The sequence below is a fragment of the Hemicordylus capensis genome, chromosome 7, assembly GCF_027244095.1.
Source record: "Hemicordylus capensis ecotype Gifberg chromosome 7, rHemCap1.1.pri, whole genome shotgun sequence".
NCBI lineage: Eukaryota > Metazoa > Chordata > Lepidosauria > Squamata > Cordylidae > Hemicordylus > Hemicordylus capensis.
The window spans coordinates 8,913,645-8,931,860 of NC_069663.1; the positions used below are offsets into that span (position 1 = coordinate 8,913,645).

At 45.5% G+C, this 18,216-nt stretch overlaps 1 protein-coding gene across 2 annotated transcripts in view; it reads left to right on the forward strand.

Annotated features, from left to right (window-relative positions):
• Positions 1–18,216, forward strand: part of CLIC4 (chloride intracellular channel 4) — a 59,695-nt gene that overhangs the window by 29,387 nt on the left and 12,092 nt on the right. For both annotated transcript variants that reach the window (XM_053267774.1, XM_053267776.1), the window contains 3 exons: positions 1,363–1,472; positions 8,866–8,991; positions 14,254–14,360. In XM_053267774.1, the coding sequence (XP_053123749.1) occupies positions 1,363–1,472; positions 8,866–8,991; positions 14,254–14,360 (343 nt within the window). The remainder of the gene's footprint in view (positions 1–1,362; positions 1,473–8,865; positions 8,992–14,253; positions 14,361–18,216) is intronic.

Genomic DNA, 18,216 nt, shown 5'->3' on the forward strand with positions numbered 1-18,216 from the left:
CAGTATTTAGATGTTGCACTTGCTGTGTCTGGAGCATTCAGGAAAGGCAATCAAGCTTTGCGCACTCTCACTCAGCGGTTCAGGCAGTCCTTCAGTGGGACCGGCTTTCGCCTGGGAGTTTTTCACACAGGGCTTTTAAAGCCCTTGAGCTTGCATCTCCTCCGGGATGGAGAGTGTGCATTCACATATTGGGCAGGTTTACCCCAGAGTCCCTGTAAGCTATCAGGGAGCACTTCACACATAATTCAGGTTTTCATTGTGCGTTAGAGTGCAGCCCAATTTAAACCCGGGGTAAAAAATTCACTTTTTGCATCAATTTTTTGGGGCAACTTCGAATTCTCGGTAAAGCCTGCTGTGTGAAGAACTCCCTGGAGGAAGAAATATGCATTAAAAGTCAATAGGAATGTTTGTTTTCTGTCAGCGCTGTGCTTTTTCAAAGCTATTTTGAAAGGGTGCTACGTAGAATTATTCCACTTAACAAGCTTCAAATTCCAGAGATTCTCAAGAAAGTGCTACATCTGCAAAGCATTAGCATTAAAATCATTTCCCCCTCATGTCATCCTGGAATAAGAAAACTGCTGGTCTTAAGGCTAGAAAGGCTGCATATGGTTCAAGAATATTTGTCCCTCCTTACCCTATTGATGGGTAGAATTGTTGGGATGTAAAGGTAAAGTGTTCTGTCGAGTCGACGTCGACTCCTGGCAACCACAGAGCCCTGTGGTTGTCTTTGGTAGACTACAGGAGGGGTTTACCATTGCCTCCTCCCAGACAGTATGAGATGATGATTTGGCAGCATCTTCCTATATCGCTGCTGCCTGATATAGGTGTTTCCCACGGTCTGAGAAACATACCAGTGGGGATTTGAACCGGCAACCTCTGGTTTGCTAGTTGCGTCATTTCCCGCTGCGCCATTAGCTGGCTTATTTGTTGGGCTGCAAGAGACTGCTGACGTGCGCGGTGGTGGGCACGTGCGCGGAAGTTACTTCCACATTTTGCAAACAAGGGGGCAGGGGCAGCAGGGAGGACTGCTGCCGCCCCGAAGATTTTGCTTAAAACTGGAGCGTCGGAGGGGGAATAGTGGCGGGAGGGGTAAGTACAACCCCCTCGCCCTTAAAGCAACACCCCCCCGGGTGATGGTCCGCCAGACCAGCAAACCGGTTCGCAGGCCTCCAACATGGCCTGCTGACCGGTCTGTGCACATCCCTAGATCCAGCAGGGATGGTCTTATGAAATATGCCACACATGGATGTGATTCCTCGTTTGAGCCTTCTCCCTAGGCCAAGGGTGAGAGGGTGCTCAGCCACCTATTCTAGTACGAGTGACCACAGACGGTCTGCTAATGTGTCCTTATTTTATTTGCAGGCTGGCAGTGATGGCGAAAGCATCGGCAATTGCCCCTTTTCTCAGAGACTCTTCATGATTCTTTGGCTCAAGGGAGTGGTGTTCAGTGTTACGACAGTGGACTTGAAAAGGTAGGAAACATACCGTTTTCGTGAAACCTCTACCCTGTATCTGATTGGCCATTATGTAATAATGTGATAGAGAGAGGTCACTGGTGCAAAATGAACCACAAACACGAAGTTCTGCTCAAAATACCAGATCATCACAACGATGGTACCTTGCACCACATGAAGCAGAATACATACAGTGGAACTCATTTTTAAAAAATAAAAAATTCTTAAGCTGCTTTCTAAAAGCGTTCAGTGATGTAGAGTGTGGTTGAAGGTGGTGAGTCACACCTTAGTAGGTTTAACTTTGGAACATTTGGGCTGGTCAGGTTTGCAAACTGGATTTTTATCCATCTGCTCAGCGTTTGTGGCATTTCCTTAACAGAGGGGTTTTGCCTTTGGGATACATCACTTGAACTTCAGGAAAATAGCTGAAATCAGCGTGGCTACCTGTCGTCTTTATATTCTTGCTCTAGCTAATTGACTATATGAGCGGGTTCACACAATGTGGCAAATACGTTTGCAAACCACCAGCTTCCCACAGGTGCACGCTCCCAGCACAAGCTGCTACTTCTGCGCCAGGCGTGTTGTCCAAACCGAGAAAGCACTTTCCTCTGACAACCCAACATCTGAAGCCAACTTCAAACCTAGGTAACAGGTTGTCAGAGGGAAGTGCTGCAGGACCCTGTGAACTGAGCAAAGAGGTACTTCTTAAAAGTGGTGATTCTCTTATATTTAGCAGGGGGAGGGGACCCTATCCAACCCCAGCACAGCATCAGTGGTTGTTGCTGGTGTCTTAGTGTTTCTTTTTAGCTTGTGAGTGCCCCTTGGGGACAGGAAAGCAGATTCATTCATTCATTCATTCATTCATTCATTTTGTGTAAACTGCTTTGACAACTCTTGTTAAAAAGTGGTACATGCAGTGCTTCCGAGCAGCTCCTGCTAGGAACTCACACTCATGGGGAACCGGCAGTTTGCGGCAGTCTTAGTTGCCACGTTGTGCGTGAACCCATCCTATATATGATGCAGGTTCTGAGTCTGCTCTGCAACTATGCTGGGCAGCTTGTTGATGGAGCTCAAGCAGTCGCTCCTCACAGGTTCAGTCCTTGGACACCAACAATCAGCTGGGCCCCTACCAGTACAAAAGTTCACAAGCAAGCAGTCAGGGGGCACAGGAAAAACTTAATCGCATGAATTTACTGTTCTGTGACATGCATTTTCCTTTGCAGAGGCTTGTTAAATATAGCACTGTGCTCTTTCCAGTTCACTTCTGTTAGTAGTTATGCACACAAGCACAAATATGCATGGACTAAATGGGGACAGGCCAGCAACCCCCCCCCCCCCCGAGCAAGTACTCATGTTTTCTGCCTCTCTGCAGTCACTAAAAACAGAGGCTTCATTCTTTTCCCTCTTCAGGAATGCAACTTGTGTTTGTGTTCAGGAATGAGACTTCTTTTGTTGACAAGAGTGGAGCTGCAGTGTGCGGAGTTGAGTTTGTCCGAGAACACAGAGCAAGCTTGTGATCTGGTTTTTAAATCCTTTGAGAACTACTTGGGGAAAGTCTAAGCCAGTAGCTTTCAAACTGTGTTCCAGGAGATCCCGGGGTTTCCCAGAAGCTTATCAGACTTCTGCAGGGCCATTCATATCATTATTTATTCTGCTATTCAACGGCACAAACTCCTCCTGCCCCCAGCAAAGTTCTCAAAGTGGTTTACCAAGCAAAAGGGATAACAGAATGGTTCCCTGTCCCAAATGGGGATCTCAGAGTCTAAAGAAAGACACTGGCTGACATCCAGATCAAGTTACTTAATAGCCCATTTTTCACCATTATCAAGTCAATTTATTGCAATATAGCAACTTGCCATTATACAGAATTCGCTATAAAATAAGAAAAGCCTTTACACATTGAGCATTAAGTATTACAAATCATGAGTTGTGACACCATGGCCCTATCAACATCTCTGTTGGTCACAGTTGTCCATAGCATTTTTTTAGCCTTAAGATGCTGCAGTGCTTGAACATGAAATTTTGCTGTCCTAAACCTACTCTATGGTATCCTTGAGCAAAAACAGCAATTTATCCTGGGGAGAATACCCCATCTTTCGAGCTAACAGTGTATGGATATATTTAGCAGGGAGTCTCTCATTTGAATACAAACTGAAATTAAAACAATATTAAAATGTTAAAACATTAAAATCATTTGAAATTTAACACAGTGTTAAAAACTGCAGGTTGAATTAAAAGCCTGAGTGAACAAAAATGTGTCTTAACTGCCTTTTAAAAAGTTGTCAGACATGGGGAGGCTCCTATTTAAGCAAGGAGTGCATTCCAGAGTCTCAGGGCAGCAAGGGAGAAGGCCTATCTCTGAGTAGCCACCAGATGAGCCGGTGGCAACTGCAGACAAATCTCTCCCGATGATCTCAATGGGTGGTGGGGCTCATGGCGAAGACGTTCTCTTAAATACCCAGGGCCCAAACTGTTTAGGGCTTTATAGGTTATAACAAGCACATTGTATTTTGCCCAGAAACTTATCGGTAGCCAGTGTATCTCTTTTAGTATATGAATAGTATGGTCTTTTGGAGATGACCCAGAAATAATAATTTATAATAAAAAATAAACTTCTGTGCATGCCCATCCTATCCTAAAGGCTTTTTAAAAATAGCTTTGGCCAGGCCATTGTCTGGGAACCTGTCTTTTAAAAGAAGAAAAATCCTGAATGACACACACTGTAATGATCCACAGTTTGTGCCACTCCCTCCTTGCCAGACTGGAAAAGATGGATGCTTTTTCTGCCCAAGTATTTATAGCAATGTTCCATGATTCACTGCTGTGGTTGGGCTCATTTGGGGCTAAACTGCCTCCACCCCAGGCATACTGCCCTTGCTTCTCTCCTCTTTTGCCTGCCTCTTTAAAATTATCTTTTCTCAGGGTCTGAATCAAAAAATCCAGGTGCTCAGTTAGCCATATGTCAAACTGGATGCTAGTGCTGAAGAACTGATGCTCCCATGACCCGAATTGCTTGCCTGTGGGGGAGAGCCAGTAAGAAATCCAGCTTCAAAACCTTGTTTGCTTAATAGAATTCACTGGGTGGGGGGGGGGGGCGCATCAGCAGTCCAGCAGCTGGGTTCAGACATAACAGAACCATGGTTTGAGCTAACCATGGTTAAGGACCCCCCCAGTTAAGTGGGAATTCACTAGCTGCCATATGGTCATGGGCTTTAGCTATGGGGTTTCTTTAAATAGTTGGGTTGATGTTTAAGTAACATTCGGGCAATTCCAGGGGTAATTTAGAATGTGAGCCCTCTGGGGACAGGGAGCCATCTTATATATATATTATTTTTCTGTGTAAACTGCCATGAGCCATTTTTGGAAGGGCAGTATAGAAATCGAATTAATAATAATGATGATGATGATGATGATGATGGAAAGTCCCAGTCAGAAATCGAATCACTGCTAAACACTGTCCATATATTCAGTAGCGATATAGCAATGGAGTTTGGACTAGACAAGTGTGCTGCATTAATAATGAACAGAGGGAAAATAAGAAAAACAGAAGGAATAGAACTGCCCAATGGAAGCAAGATCAAGAACCTGGAAGAGAAAGAACATTACAAATACTTGGGCATTCTCCAGGCTGATAACATCACACACACTGAAGTTAAAAGAAAGCTTGGAAGTGAATACATCAGGAGAGTTAGAAAAATCCTCAAATCCAAACTCAATGGCGGGAACACCATACAAGCCATAAACACCTGGGCTATACCTGTTATCAGATACACTGCAGGAATAATAGACTGGACCCAGGCAGAGCTAGAGACGCTAGATCGTAAGACCAGGAAAATCATGACCATCAATCATGCTCTGCACCCCCACAGTGATGTAGATAGGCTACACCTCCCTCGCAGCTCAGGTGGAAGAGGAATGCTGCAAGTCCATCAAACAGTAGAGGAGGAGAAAAGAGGCCTTGAATAATATATCAAGGACAGTGAAGAAGATGCACTTCAAATGGTCAATAACGAGAAACTATTCAACACCAATGAAACAAAACAGGCCTACAAGAAAGAACAAGTCAAGAACTGAGCAGAAAAATGGAAAAAATAAACCACTGCATGGTCAATATTTGCACAATATAAGTGGAAAATCAGACATCACCAAGACCTGGCAATGGCTTAAGAATGGCAACTTGAAGAAAGAAACAGAGGGTTTAATACTGGCTGCACAAGAACAGGCACTAAGAACAAATTCAGTAAGAGCAAAAGTCGAAAAGTCAACCACAAACAGCAAGTGCCGCCTTTGTAAAGAAGCAGATGAAACAGTGGACCACCTAATCAGCTGTTGTAAAAAGATCGCACAGACTGACTACAAACAAAGGCATGACAAGGTAGCAGGGATGATACACTGGAACATCTGCAAAAAATACAAGCTACCTGTAGCCAAGAATTGGTGGGACCATAACATTGAAAAAGTGGTAGAAAATGAAGATGTAAAAATATTATGAGACTTCCGACTACAAACAGACAAACATCTGCCACACAATACAACAGATATAACTGTAGTCGAGAAGAAAGAAAAACAAGTCAGAATAATTGACATAGCAATACCAGGGGATAGCAGAATAGAAGAAAAAGAAATAGAAAAAATCACCAAATACAAAGATCTACAAATTGAAATTGAAAGGCTGTGGCAGAAAAAGACCAAAATAATCCCAGTGGTAATTGGCGCCCTGGGTGCAGTTCCAAAAGACCTTGAAGAGCACCTCAACACCATAGGGGCCACAGAAATCACCATCAGCCAATTAAAAAATGCAGCTTTACTGGGAACAGCCTATATTCTGCGACGATATCTATAACAGCAACAACATTGACAATAAAATTCTGGCATCCCAGGACCTTGGGAAGGACTCGATGTCTGGATAAAACAAACCAGTCAATAACACCTGTCTGACTGCGTAAACAAGAAATAATAATAATTGGGTGTGTGGATATGTTTTCTTTCTCTTGGGCTTCAAATGGCCAAAATAAGGTATACATGAGGGTAGTTCCAAGGTTAACGGAATCAGGCATGTTACCACTTTTTCAGTGACTGTGCCATAAACAAACTTTCGGGTTTGTATTCTATATACCTACAGGCAAGATAACATCTTCTTCAGTAAGGCCATATGTTTACAAAACCCTTAAATATTAGCGCCTGAAACGTGTGAAGTATGTGTCGGTAACGGAATCAGAAGTGATGTCCCAAAATTACTGATGCAGTTTTGCATGTTTTAGACACTATTGATATTTGACACTTTTGTCAAGATATGGCCTTATAGGCGATGTTCCCTAGCCAGTGGATATATAGAATATCCAATTGAAAATCTGCTTATAGCTACAAAAGTGGCAAAGTGCCTGATTCAGTTACCCTCAGAATTGCCCTTTTGTTTGTAGTAAAAAAGATTTGCTACCAGGCAGGGAAGTGTTTTGTAAACTGGATGATGTCTGACTATTTCAGGCTGTTGTGCACAGATGACTTGTACAGGTGAAGACAAACCTTTGTAATTTTAGATTAGTTTACCAGGCTGCAATCCTGCTTCCTGCTTTTTGTGCAATGCAGTTACTCATGGCAGCTTGTGATGGATCTCTAGCCTATTGCAACTGGCTATTATTTTTCCTTCAGACTTCCTGAACTCAACCCCCAATATGTTCTCCAAAACAATACCTCTGCTATCCCTAGAAATACAGGAGTCTGGTTTTGCTATTTTTCTACATATTCAGTTGACAGTCACACACACCATCTGAGCTTCTAGTATTAAACTGAAGGTTGCCATTGACTATGATTCTCTATGAATGCAGAATAGCTTCTCTATCTTTCGGCATCTCTCTGAGCACCTGGTTTATACTTCGCATTGGAAAACAGCGCAGAAAGCCAGTTCAGTTTTAGACTGGAAGTGCCAATAAGGATTGGGTGCAGATCATAAATTGTCTCCATTGCTGCTTCTTTGTATATTGTATGGTTATTTTTATGTATGTATTTTTTAAAAAAACTTAATTAGATCTGTTTTTATATTTTAGCATAATATTTTAATTGTGTAATTTTTAGAGTCCTGTTTTAATTTTTCCTATGTGAACCACCTTGTGACTGTTTTTAATGAAAGGCGGTATACACATTTAACAATAAATAAAACAAATAAATAAACTCTTGTGCTCTGGAGCCCTTTTTTAGCCAGGCTTTAAGTAATCTATGTATATTTTAAATTTTTAATTGAGGTAATATTTGAATGTTTTACTTTTTAATTGTTTAATAGTTGATTTTATTCTGTTGCTGTTGTATTTGTTTTTGTAAACCGTCTAGAGCCTTTGGAGAGTCAGGCAGTAGATAAAACAAACAAACAGATCTCTTAACCTTTCAAATTGTGAGGTCACATTTGTACTGTAGATGCTAAATTTCAGAGGAACATAATTTGCAATTACTGTATTGCATCTATAAGCTCATCTTGCGATTTTATTTTATTTTTACTGGTGCAATCATGCAAAGTGAGCATGCCCCATTGACGGAAGCAGAAATAAAGCTAGCATGGAACCGAGTGGTTGTATTGACCTGGGTGAGAAGGATTGTGCCAGTGCTTAGTTTTTGTGGCTTTTTGGAAGACTCATCACACTCTGGAAGACTCCCCCCCATTCCCCACCCAACCGACCTGCTCTCAAACCTTCCCTTTGGCAGTTGATGTTGGCTTGGTTTTGTTCGTTTCCAGGGCCGAACCCTACCAGTTTGCAACATGTTGTCTTAATCTTTTTTCCCCTTTAAAGGAGCCTTTTCCAACCGACAGGAGAAATTGGAGTAGAGCCACAGAAGTAATTTTCTGTAATTATTGTGGGTGTACACAGCAGTATGTTAACTGAAGTTTAAGCTACTTAAGGCATGTAACTGACTCGCAAATCCCTGGAGCTTTTGGAGGAGGGCAAATTAGGAATCCTTGAAGTGTGTGTATGTGTACACAATTGGAGGAAAGTTCACAACGCTCTTGCCTGCATTTTGTTGTTGAATGAAATCCCAGACTGTGTTAATCTGCTGTGGCAAAAATCAGTCTCATGGACCTTAAAGACTAACAAACGTATTCTAGCATAAGTTTTCATGGACTAGAGCTCATTTAATCAGCGATATGAAGTTTTATCCTCCCTTGTCAGGTAGGGGTGTGCATATCGTGCACAGGTGTATATGTCATGGCTTCTAAACCTTTCCAGCAAAGTTTGGGAGTTCTGGCTTTCATGTGAGCCATCCTCTTCCTTGGGGTGCTCCACTTAACCTTGAAGTAGAGGTGTGGTCTAAAGGCATAAAGGCTTCCCAAGTCCTTAGACAAGTTCAGGTGAGTTCACCAGCATTGCTCAACTTGTTGGATGTTTTTTAATATACGCATTACTGTCTTGTGTCTACACCCCAGGAAGCCTGCAGACCTTCAGAACTTGGCTCCAGGGACTCACCCACCCTTTGTCACATTTAACAATGAGGTGAAAACCGATGTGAACAAGATTGAAGAGTTCCTTGAAGACGTCCTCTGCCCACCCAAGTAAGTGTCGCCAAGGGGAAGTGCAGTACAGAAGGTTATTTGGCAGTTGTCCCTGGTTCTCAAGTTGGTAGTGCTAAGCTCTCCTTATTGCCATGGTGCTCTTTATGCCATGGGGGTGGGGGGCCCTGTAGCTCAGTGGCAGACCACTTACTTATGGTCCCAGGTTCAATCTCTGCCACCTCCAGAGAGGACTGAGAGAGACTCCTGTCAGAAATGCTGGAGAGCTGCTGCTAGTCAGTGTAGACCAAGAGTTCCCAACCTGTGGTACTCCAGATGTTGCTGAACTACAATTCCCATCATAAAAGACATTCCCCAGCTACTGCTCATTGAGGCTGGGAATGATGAGGGCTGTAGTTCAGCAACATCTGGAGTACCACCATTGGGAACCCTTAGTGTAGACAATGAGCCCTTCCTCACAATCGAGTGAGAGGGTTTGAAGGTGAGTGGCAGGGTAGGCAGCAGAATGTTGCCTTCCCCACAGACAACCCCCATGGAGTTGCTGAACACGTGCAGCACAGAGGTGTAGGGGTCGGAATGTGTTGTCCCAGTCCCTGGAAATCCCACAAGTGTGCTGTACATTGTGGGGACACCCCGCCCCCAGCTACGGGTGGGTTCCCGTCAGTGTTTCAGCGCCAGCTGAAAGCAGCTGGCACTGACACATGGTCATTAAATGGAGTTAAGGGGGCGCTTGCTGTTAAACCTTGTTTAATAGCCTGGCTTCTTAGCTGGATTTGCCAGTGGGAGCCACACAGCTCCCTTCGGTTCTCACAGGCAGCCAAACCTGGGCTGTTCATTGAGAGAGCCTCAATACTGAGCTAGATGGATCAGTGGTCTGACTTGGTATAAACTTTGCGTGCCCCGGAGTCTTCGGAGTGGGCGGTATATTAAATGGCTCAAATAAATAAATGTGTATCTATACCTATATCTATATATCTTCATGTGTTCAGATGCCGGATCCTTGGCTACCAACTTGTCTCTGGAGATTTAAGAGATGGACAGTAGAAGCAGCTGTCCATATTCCACATCCTCTTTTCTCTTCACTAGTGAGGATGTGGAATTCTATATGTGTCCGTGCAAAAGGTGTAGGGTTGCCAGCCTCTAACCCATCTTGTACTCTAGGCCTTTAATAGCTGAGTGACAAGGAGAATTTTGGCAGGTGTGCCTTTTCAGAATTGACACCTGTTGAGCATCTGCCCATCTCCTCTGTTAAACAAGAACATTCTTTGGGTAATGTATTGGCCTTCCGGCCTCACTCTTATAGCTCCCTTACTACAGGGTGGGCTCTCCCTTTGCAGTCCCCTTAGAAAGGTTACTTTCTCCAGCCCTCCCTCGAGATGCCAGGGAATGTCTGCATGCAAGCAGGTGCTCTAGCACTGAACTGTGCCCCATCCCCTCGCGGAATATCATGCAGCAAACATCATTCACATGTCATCACCCATCCAAATGCAAACCAGGGTGGACCCTGCTTAGCAAAGGGGACAATTCATGCTCACTTTGACAGCTCTCCTCCTACTTCCCCCACTATATGGAGTGGGGAGGGGATTAGAAAGTCAATGTTGGGAGAAGCGTTCCTCTGATCTGCAAGTAATTAGGTGTACCAGGCTGTGGCAATTGCTTCCCACAGTAGAAAAGAGCCTTTGTGTGTCTTCAGTCACCTGTAAAGAGAGAGGCCAAAGGGGATTGAGAATTACCAGGAACTTGCTTCTTCACAGTGCATGAAGTCCACACTGTTGGACCTGCAAGCACTTGGGGATAAAGTAAGCTGTTCGAAGGCTTATTTTTCAGGACAAGTTCTGTGAACATTTTCTAAGTTGCTCAGGAATAGTCATTTGAGGGAGGAGACCTTCTTTAAAAACAGTTGTCCTAGGTAAGTTCTTGATGTAAAACCTTACAATTTTCACAAGCTTCCATCCAAGCCAGCAAACCTTTAGGTGGAAAAGAGTCTAGCTTTTCTTTTTCTGCTCAGCGGAAGTTTATAAATGTGCATGTCAGTGGTAAGCCCTTAAAAAGAAAATAGGGAGATATTTTCCTATCTTGCAAGCTTCTCTGCAGCTCAGCACAAGGTTTCTCTCCACCCCCACCCCCTGTTTTCTTGGCAGAAGAGAGAGGCAGAGGAATCTCCTATGCCTTGTACTCAGTCTGGGCACTTTCCAGATTAGACCCTACAACCGGGTCACGTCGTATCTTGGAAGTGTGCTTCTACACTTCCTGCATCATGGCACCACAGTCCCTATGCGGACAGCAGGGTGCCGTTCACATTTCCAATGCTTTGTTTCAAATTTCATCACTGCGATATAGAGCTAGGACGTCGTATATCTAGTGTAAGAAGGTTGCTGTTTTTTCAGGTTATTAGTTTCCGCGAGACTGCTTCCCCTGCTGTCAACATTTCGAGTGTAACTTGCCTGAACGGAGGCATTTTGCTGCTGTTGAGCAGATAGACTGGAAAGCTCCTCGGAGAGGCTTGCAAAGTAGGCTAGGAATGTAGGAAGCTGCCTTATACCCAGTTAAACCATTGGTCCATCTAGCTCAGTATCGTCTACACATTTAAGAGGAGGCCTTCTTTGTTATGAGCCCCACCACCTTTTGAGATCATCTGGGGAGGTCTGTATGCAGTTGCCACCAGTAACTTGTCTGATGACTGCTTAAGGATGGGCCTTCTCCATTGCAGCCCCAAAGCTTTGGAATGTGCACTCTGCAGACAGAAGAGCCTCCCCATTTCTGACAGCTTTTAAAAAAGCTGTTAAGATGCATTTGAGCATCCAGGCTTTTAATTAGGCTTATAGAGTTTATCATTGCGTTTACATTTTAAATTGTGTTAGAGTTTTTTAATTTGTGGTGTTGTAAACCGCCCAGACACATGAGTTTTGGGTGGTATATAAATACGTTAAATACATATATAATAAACACACACACTGACTGGCACTGCCTTCTCTGAGGATTCAGGAAGGAAACACTCACCCTACCTGGAGATGCCAGGTTCTGAACCTGGGACCTTCTGCATACAAGCAGGTGCTCTACCACTGAGCTGCGGCCTCATCCCTTAAGCAGGATATCTTACAGCAGACAGCACTCACATGTGGTCCAGTGCTCTTCCTAGACCATAGAGGGATGATTCACCTGTGGTCACCCATCCGAATGCAAGCCAGTGTGAGCCCTGCTTAGCAAAGGGGACAATTCATGCTCACTGCCAATATGTGCTGAGTTTTGGAGGAAATCCAGCGCTTCCATGACCATGTGCTTAGAGGCACCCCCCCAAAAAAAAAAGAAAGAAAGAAGAAAAGAAAAGAAAAAAGAAAAAGAAAAAATCAAACTCTGATCTTCAGGAAGCAAGCAGAGGCTTGCCACTGCAATCACACTGGGCATTGGAAGTGCTTCTCTGAGCACCTCTGGAGCTTGGCATGCCATCACAGACAGTGTTGGTGACCACCAATGTCCATGATCCCTGCTTCTCAGGATTTTAAGCTGCATCTTCCTTATTCAGCCTTATCTTCTATTCACCAGTATCTCCAGTTAAAGGATCAGGTATTGGGAAAGACTCTGCTGTGGAGAGCCATTGCCAGTCAGAGTGGACAAAACTGGGCTGGAGCAGGGCTGTGCAATTTTGGCCTTCTTGCCAAAGTGGGACTACAGCTTCCGTAATCCCTGTTGGCTGCTGCGGCTGGGGATGATGAGAGTTGTAGTCCACAAAGAGCTGATTGGTCAAAGTTGTGCAGCCCTGGGCGAGATGACCCACTGGTCTGATTCTGCATGAGGCTGTTCATACAGGGTTGAGCAACAAAGTTTTCTTATTGTGGAAGAAATGCATAACCTACTGTGATGGCTAGGTATACATTGTGAACATAATTTAGAGGCCTTGTCAGAAATGTGGGCAAATACAATACTTGGCCCAGCATCTAGGTTCGGTGGCCTTGGAGCTTTGTTTAAACGGCATCCTTCTAAATATTACTCAAGGAGAGCGGAGCATTAGATGATTACGCTCCACGAATCTGTGGAATTTAACAAAGAGGTAAGCTAGTGTGTGTGTAAATAAAGTCCCAGCACTCTTCCTTCTAACGTAATTAGTTACTGCTTGCTTTGGCAAAATTTCAGCTGCCTGCTGACCCAGTGAATGAATGACCCGCTCTGAGTCCAGGCAGATGGCATTCTCCCATATGGTCTAGGAAGAGCACTGGAGCATTGTCACGTCAGTGTCTCCCAGTTGCAGAGAGAAGTAGCAGCAATGGTGCCCTTTCCAGCTTGGGAAGGGTACTGCCAGATTCATTCCGCAGGCTGGGAAGGACACCACGGCCCTCTGGGGTGGAGAGCTGGTTTTGTGATAGTGAGCATGGATCATCCCCTTTGCTCAGCATTCATGCTTTGCATGTATGTCTGGAACATAGAAAGCTGCCATATACTGAGTCAGACCACAGGTACATCTGGTTCAGTACTGTCTATACAGACTGGCAGTTAGTGGTGTGCACGGACCGGTCCGGAGCCATACAAAAGGCCTCCGGACCGGTCCGGAATTCAGCCAGTCCGGCGGTTTGGCGGGGTGTGTGTCACTTTAAGGGCGGGCGGGTAGTACTTACCCCTCCCGCCGCTCTTCCCCCTCCGGCGCTCGTCTTTAAGCAAACTTTTGGGGGGCGGCAGGGTTCCTCCCTATTACTAAAAATGGTAAAGTTACATAGAATTGCACTAAATGAAAAAATATACTAAAATACACTAATTGGTGAAGTTACACTGCATTAATCTGATAAAATATTATGCATTGCCATGGTGCAGTTAATATGATACGAAGAATATGGAGGCAAGTGTTATCAGGACTCAAATTAGGGGAGCCCATCAGCTATCGTCTTTCGCCAGATGCCAATTGCAGCTGCACAGAACTTGGCAACGACCTTTGTGGTGGGGTGTTAGAGTCAGAATATCTTACGCAGATAGTGCTCACATGTCACCCATTCAAGTGCAAACCAAGGCTAACCCTGCTTAGAAAAAGGGACAATTCATGCTTGCTACCACAAGACCGACTCTCCACCCCATCTTCAACTGGTAAGCAGTTTAGCCAACTAACAGTATTATGGCAGAGTTCTATAGGATTGGAAGGGGGCAAACAAATGCATTCCCTGACAAACTGAACTAACTATCTGCAGATGCTTATTTAAAGGTATACTCCCTTGACAGTGAATCACTAATGGTTTGTGGAATAGTATGCATTCAGGTTGTAAGACTCAACAATGTGTTGTAATCTGAATTGCACCATACATTCAAAATATCCTTCTTTAGATATGCAAAGCTTTCACCAAAACACCCAGAATCCAACACTGCTGGAATGGACATATTTGCTAAATTTTCTGCATTTATCAAGAATTCCAGGCCAGAAGCTAACGAAGGTAGGCAATTGGCTGTTTGCTTTTGTACACCGCATGGTCTGAATCTGTTTGTACTGGTGTTGCCATTTGTCTCATCTCCAGCAAGCAGCCATGGCTTCCAGATGGGCAGCTGTTGGGCACACACGGAGTGTGTAATGGAGTTCTGAGAAGCTGCTTTGAGAAGTTAGAGTGGAGATGGTGGGGCGGGCGGGGGGGACTGTTTTCTAGCCCCTTCTCTGCTTCAAATCCCCCAGGCTGCTGTGACCAGTGGCTTCCAAAGAAGGATTTGCAACCCTTCAGCACAGTGATCTTCACTATTTCTCAAGTGTGTGTGTGGGGTGGGTGGGTGGTGGTGAGTGGTTCATTAAAAAAAAAAAAAAGCTGGGAATCTGGGGGAATTAATAGGAGGGATCCGAATCTCGAATCGATTCGAATCAAACCCTGCGTGATTCAGTTTTGACCTGAATCTAGCCAATGGACCACAGGCATGATTTGTTTTGTCTCCAAATCCCCCGGATTGGCTAGATTTGGATAGCTAGAATCGATTTGTACCCGAATCAATTTGCACTTCCTTACTGCTGGCTCATCCCTCCCTCCCCCCGCATCAGCCATGCCCTTGGCCGTGTGGCAGCTGGAATTGGAATAATTTAAAAACACACACGGAGGTGTTCATGGCAGGGGGGAGGCAAGTGCAATGAAAAAAGCCTTGTGGGCCAGATGTTGTGCAGGCCTGTACTAAATGGACCCTTGGCTTGATCCAGCAAGGCAGTTCTTGTGTTTTGACAGGATTAAACCTCTTGCTGCTTCAGTTGGATGAGTGGTGTGTGTGTGTGTGTGTGTGTGTGTGTGTGTGTGTTTGTGTGGCGTGCTTGGCCCCAGAGCTGGCCTTGCTGCCTAAGAGCAGCAGAATGGAAGGTGTGACTGACCTTTGGAGTACAGCTCTCCAGGAAATTCTGTGGCTGTAGCCTCAGAAAAGACCACACACCCCAGGAATACCCAGGCTGTTTTCCAGCAAGGAAGGATCCTTTTTCAAGCCAAGCCACAGAATGTGGCTGCTTGCTGCCTTGTGGCAGGGAACTAAGAGAGAGGCCAGAACCTTGTATCTTGACCCCTGCTGCACCTGGTGTGTAGTTTGTGGAGTAGGGGGCAAAAAGGGCTGGACCAGTTAGCTTCTCCTCAAACCCACTTTACCCCCAAGGGAGTCAAAGCAGGCAGAACCTGACCAGGTGTCCCCAAAGCTTCATACAGCCCTACAGTAAAGCTCGGCTTGCTACTGCTACTTCAAAGATTTGTATACTGCTTTTCAACCAAAGTTCTCAAAATGGTTTACATAAATAAGATGGTTCCCCTGTCCCCAAAGGGCTCACAGTCTAAAAAGAAATATAAGGCAACAGCCACCAAAGGGAAGCTGTGCTGGCGCTGGATAGGGCCAGTTGCTCTCCCACTACTAAATATAAGAGAATCGCCACTTTAAAAGGTGCCTCTTTGCTCAGTTAGCAAGACTGTTGTGTTCCGTGCCAGTTTTCTGCCTGCCTGTTCTTGAGTGGGTCATAAGGATGGCCCCTTCACAGAGCTGGTTCTGACTTCCGCAGTCACCAGGAAAAGACATTGCAGCCACTGGGAACTGGTCACCTTCTTGGGAGCCCAGCTCTTTCCTCTGCATCCTTTGACTTGCAGTTCAGGGCTGTTTGTGTCCAAACGATGTGCAGGCTCTGTGCGTGGGGATTTTGGAGACGCTGCTGACAACAATGGCCCATTAACAGCCAACGGCCATGAAATTGCCAAAGCCGCTAGAAAGGACAGAGATGGAAGGTTAGTTGGAGCACCCTGCCTTGGCATAAACAGCCCTGCTGTGGTTACATGCTGAGAGCAGATACATCGGAGGGCCTGCTGTTAGTATTCGCTTGCATCTGCTCATCAAGGGGGCTCTTTATATTTCTGTGCAGTGGGGGTTGTTGCCTCCTTGTTCATCCTCAGGTTTGTGTTTTCATGTATAGAATAATGGCCTCATTATTGGCGTGACAGCGACAAACCAGGCTCTTGCTGTCCAAGGATGATGATCTGATTGCAGTTTTGTATGGAGGGGAAAACCACATACTGGAACTGTTCAGTGATTTTAGTACGGAATGGATTCCAAGTGAACAGCACAGACTTAAGTTCATAGAATAATGTGCCCCATAAGCAGGATTTCTGCTCATGACCACTTCTGCACATTGCACTGTGCTCTCAGTGCATTCAAAATGCTCTCAAGCCAGGGTAGGCAACCTTGGCTCTCCAGCTCTTGTTGAACTGCAGCTCCCATCATCCCAGCCACAATTTATATTGGGAGTTGGAGTGCCAAAGGTTGCCTGCCCTTGCCCCAAAGGAAGGGGCAAGTCTTTCCCCTTAAAATTCTTCAAGTTGTCTTTATTGTGAGTACAAGAAGATGATCAGAATCTTGTTTGCTGCAAAGGTGTCCTGAAAGAACATAAACCCGGTGGGAAAATGTCCTTTCTTGAGTTCCATGCGTAGCCCGGGGGACATTGCTCTCTGTGCAGACTCAACTTCTGCATTCTAATTAAGCAAATGAAGTAAATGTGTGTTCCTGTGTGAAAATGTTTCCAAGGAAAGGAGGCAAAAGATACAGATGAAGGACCAGTGAGCAGTGGAAACTGAAAGTGGGTAGGCTTGTTCACATGGCCCTAAACTGGGCCGGAGGAGCTCCTAGCCTGGGGAGGAGCCACGTGCACTCCTGACTGGCAGCCGTATGGAGGGGTCCGCACGGAACCACCCGCTCTGCAGCGTACTGGTTCAAATGAACCAGCCGGTGGTTCTGGTTTGTGCCTAGAACTGGGGTCAGACCACTTTGCCCCCATTTCTAGTGCTTGCAAAGGGGAATTCGGTAAGGATTCCCCTTTACAAGTACTGGGGGAACCCTGCGGAGTTGAAAGTGGGCGGGCGGGACGTTACCTCACCTGCTGGCGCGGCTCTTTGAGGGCAGGCTGGCAGTGACTCCCCTAGGCCCTGCCAGTGCTCCCCGCTCATCAGCTTGGGCTGGTGGGGCCCTGGTTAGGGGCGCCAGTGGGGCCTAGGGGAGCCACCTCCACGAGGAGCTGTGCAGCTGCGGTGTGTGAGCTAACCATCTGCCCGCTGGGAGGTTATGTCTGAGGTAAGCATCCACCCACCCTTTCCCAGCCCCTTAGGGTTCCCCCGGTTCTTTATAAAAGGGAATCCTTACAGAATTGCCCTTTGCAAGCACTAGAACCAGTTGAATCAGGCCAAACCAATTTGATCCAAGCTGGGCCTCGTTCGGCTTAAGCTCAGACTGCCCCCCCCTTTTTGGAGGGTCGGTCGGTTCTAGAGTTGCCCACCCAGATTCACCCAGATTTCAGCTTTCATTAAAAACAACAACCCTAACGCACTGCCCCCACCCCAAACTTTAGCCCATGTAGAAGCGGCATTACGGAGCAAAATGTGCAGTCACTATTCTTTTCAAAAAATTTCAAGCCAATTTACATAATATGCCTCTCCCCTCCTCCTACCTTGATGTTTGGGTCCATCCGTCCACTGATCAGTAGCATGCATGAGTCTCCTATCCTAGCCAGGTGTTTAGGGTTATGTGAACAAGCCTCATAAATGGTTGCCATGAGGAAGGGCTAAATTGGGTAGGGCTCTGGTCCAACCCCTTGGCGTCCTGAGGCTCTTCTAATGCCCCCAGATTTGAGTTTTCACTAGCCAGACAGTGATTTTCACATTCTCCTCAATCTGAGATTCTCAGGATGCTGAAATACGCCCAGAAAGCAGATGCTGTGCAAGTATGAATGCACAAAGCCTGCCTTAGACCTTTCTTAACAGGTCAGCTTTTTCTTGGTAACCTCAAAGGAAAGCATGATCCAGC